Genomic DNA, 2,877 nt, shown 5'->3' with positions numbered 1-2,877 from the left:
AGGGAGCACGCCGGCTTCAGCAGGCTCGCACGTGGGTATTGCTAGGCAGGACTGCTTTTCTGTTTCTTGTGTCACCTTTGTTTACTTCCTCTCTATTTTCCCACTGGATTTAGCAAAGTCTGAAAATACCAGAGGTGAACCAGAGGGAAGGTTTATTTTCCATGTTTAGACAGAACTTTAAAGAGGAAATGATGTCCCCATGGGGGGCAGCAAAGGGTTAGTGACAGTAATTAAAGAACGAATATGAGGGGGGCAATCAATCAGGGACAGGGAGGATCTCTCACTCAGCTACGTCTCCCCGGGAGAGTCTCCTCCCCGTGCTAACCCTCAGGAAACCCAGGCTTTGCTCGAGTGACTAGCAATGATCAAGATCAGCACCACAGTTCCACAAGGACTCCCCGGGAGCCTGGTGTTGAGCTTCTCCTATGGCAATAGAGTGAGAGTGTGGATGGGTAAAAATGCCCTGCACACTAAGAGATTAGTTGAATTGGAAATAAAATTACTAAACAAAATTTTGTAATGGAAACTTAAAAAATCCAAAGGAGGAGAAATGAATCAACAATGGCTCTTGCTGGTCAGCCTGTTAATTTGAGGTGGTTATTGTTGTGTCTCCGTCTTCTGCAAGTACTGTATTTGCAGGGCTGTGCGTTATGAGGACAGTCCCCAGGAATTGATCAGATCAGCTAGGCATCCCAGTGATGCCCACCATCAGAGGGCGTGGCAGGGCACCCTGCAGGTTGGGAGAACAGATTCTACCAGGTGTGTCCTGGCCAGTGATGAGCCCCACCTCCTGGCACCAAAATTGAGGGGCAACTGACCCCTCCTCACTTAGTATGTTCCTTTGAAGGAGCCCAGGGGCCTGGGTAGAGCTGTTTCTGAAGACAGCTACAAGGCTGCTGGTGATGACAGAGGAATATAACTCACATTTTTAGTTCTTAGGTTTCAAGTCTTCATAGTTTGCCAAGGTAGAGTGAGTGGTGTGTCTTTGCAGGCTCAAGGGGCATTTAAAGAAGCAGTAGGACATTATTCACACACCACTGAAGGCTGCGGGACAAAGCAGGCATCACACGGCAATGCAATCCATGCTGTCCTACGTAGGGAAGACAGCAGAGTCTGGAGACCTGAGATGCATTCTCTTTATTGCTCAGGGGATGGGAAAAGAAATTGCCTCTTCAGAATGTCAGGAGAGGAGTGGTGTCGCTTACCTAGGGTGATTGTACCCGCCCCCCTTTCCCTTACAGAGGTTCTCAACCTCAGGTGGCAAGTGCCACAGTAACAGCGACCAAGGTGCCACAACCTGCTGTTAACACCTGTGTTTCTTTTTCAGCTCTTACAGGTGAACAAGGTGATGTCCATCTTGTTTTATGTGATATTTCTCACTTATCTCCGTGGCATCCAAGGTAACAACATGGATCAAAGGAGTTTGCCAAAAGACTCTCTAAATTCCCTGATTATTAAGCTGATCCAGGCAGATATTTTGAAAAACAAGCTCTCTAAGCAGATGGTGGACGTTAAGGAAAATTACCAGAGCACCCTGCCGAAAGCAGGGGCCCCCCGAGAGCCGGAGCGGGGAGAGCACGCCAAGTCAGAGTTCCAGCCAGTGATTGCAATGGACACCGAGCTGCTGCGACAACAGAGACGCTACAACTCGCCCCGGGTCCTGCTGAGTGACAGCACTCCCTTGGAGCCCCCTCCCTTGTACCTCATGGAGGATTACGTGGGCAACCCCGTGGTGGCGAACAGAACGTCACGGCGGAAACGGTACGCAGAGCATAAGAGTCACCGAGGGGAGTACTCGGTGTGTGACAGTGAGAGTCTGTGGGTGACAGATAAGTCGTCAGCCATCGACATTCGGGGACACCAGGTCACGGTGCTGGGGGAGATCAAAACCGGCAACTCCCCCGTCAAACAATATTTTTACGAAACGAGATGTAAAGAAGCCAGGCCAGTCAAAAATGGTTGCAGGGGGATCGATGATAAACACTGGAACTCTCAGTGCAAAACGTCCCAAACCTACGTCCGAGCACTGACTTCAGAAAACAACAAACTGGTGGGGTGGCGGTGGATACGGATAGACACCTCCTGCGTGTGTGCCTTGTCGAGAAAAATCGGAAGAACATGAGTCGGCATCTCTCCCCGTATATAAATTATTACTTTAAATTATATGATATGCATGTAGCATATAAATGTTTATATTGTTTTTATATATTATAAGTTGACCTTTATTTATTAAACTTCAGCAACCCTACAGTATATAAGCTTTTTTCTCAATAAAATCCGTGTGCTTGCCTCCCCCTGGGCCTCTCCCATCTGTTAAACCTTGTTTTGTGATCCGGTTCTCAGGAGCCGCTCTGTAAAATCTGTGTGCACCAGTATTTTGCATTCAGTATTGTCAAGGCCATGGCTGTCGTTTTAGTAAACTTGTTAAAATCAGATGATGTCAGAGTTGTGTATAAACACAGTTTTATTCTCCCCCTCCCCACTTCGGGTATGAATGAATGTTCAATGAATTAATCAAAAGAATTGTTCTGGCCCCTCCATGGGAAATGACGCCCTGTAGCTCTGAGGCTGGCGTTGACTTCCAGCTAGCAAGCTGGATATCCATCATTCACTCACCGTTCTCTGCTGATGGCTCTGTAAATTAGAACTACGATTTGCTCCGTGTTATAGTCCTGGGACAATAACAAAGAACCTGGCAGTTTTCGTTTTGGGCATTTCTTTTCAGTACGTTTGTTGTTTAGGTTTGGGGGTGTTTAAGCCTTGTTTGTTTGTTTTGTGTTCCCCTTGGCTTGGTTTTTGTTTTGCCTTTTTGTGGGTAGTTATCATCCTTGTAGGTGCCTAGAATGTTTCTTGCAACTGTTTGTAACAATAATTGTA

The 2,877-nt window shown here is 47.1% G+C and overlaps 1 protein-coding gene across 1 annotated transcript; it reads left to right on the top strand.

Moving 5' to 3' along the window:
* Positions 1-1,271: 1,271 nt before the first annotated feature.
* On the top strand, positions 1,272-2,433 carry NTF3 (neurotrophin 3). The gene has a single exon (XM_023517112.1). It carries the CDS (start codon positions 1,349-1,351, stop codon positions 2,120-2,122), a length of 774 nt encoding a protein of 257 aa, XP_023372880.1. The 5' UTR covers positions 1,272-1,348; the 3' UTR covers positions 2,123-2,433.
* The last annotated feature ends 444 nt before the right edge of the window (positions 2,434-2,877 follow it).

The sequence above is a fragment of the Otolemur garnettii genome, unplaced genomic scaffold, assembly GCF_000181295.1.
Source record: "Otolemur garnettii isolate 467f Iridium unplaced genomic scaffold, OtoGar3 scaffold00104, whole genome shotgun sequence".
NCBI lineage: Eukaryota > Metazoa > Chordata > Mammalia > Primates > Galagidae > Otolemur > Otolemur garnettii.
This window is presented reverse-complemented; position numbering and strand designations above follow the sequence as displayed.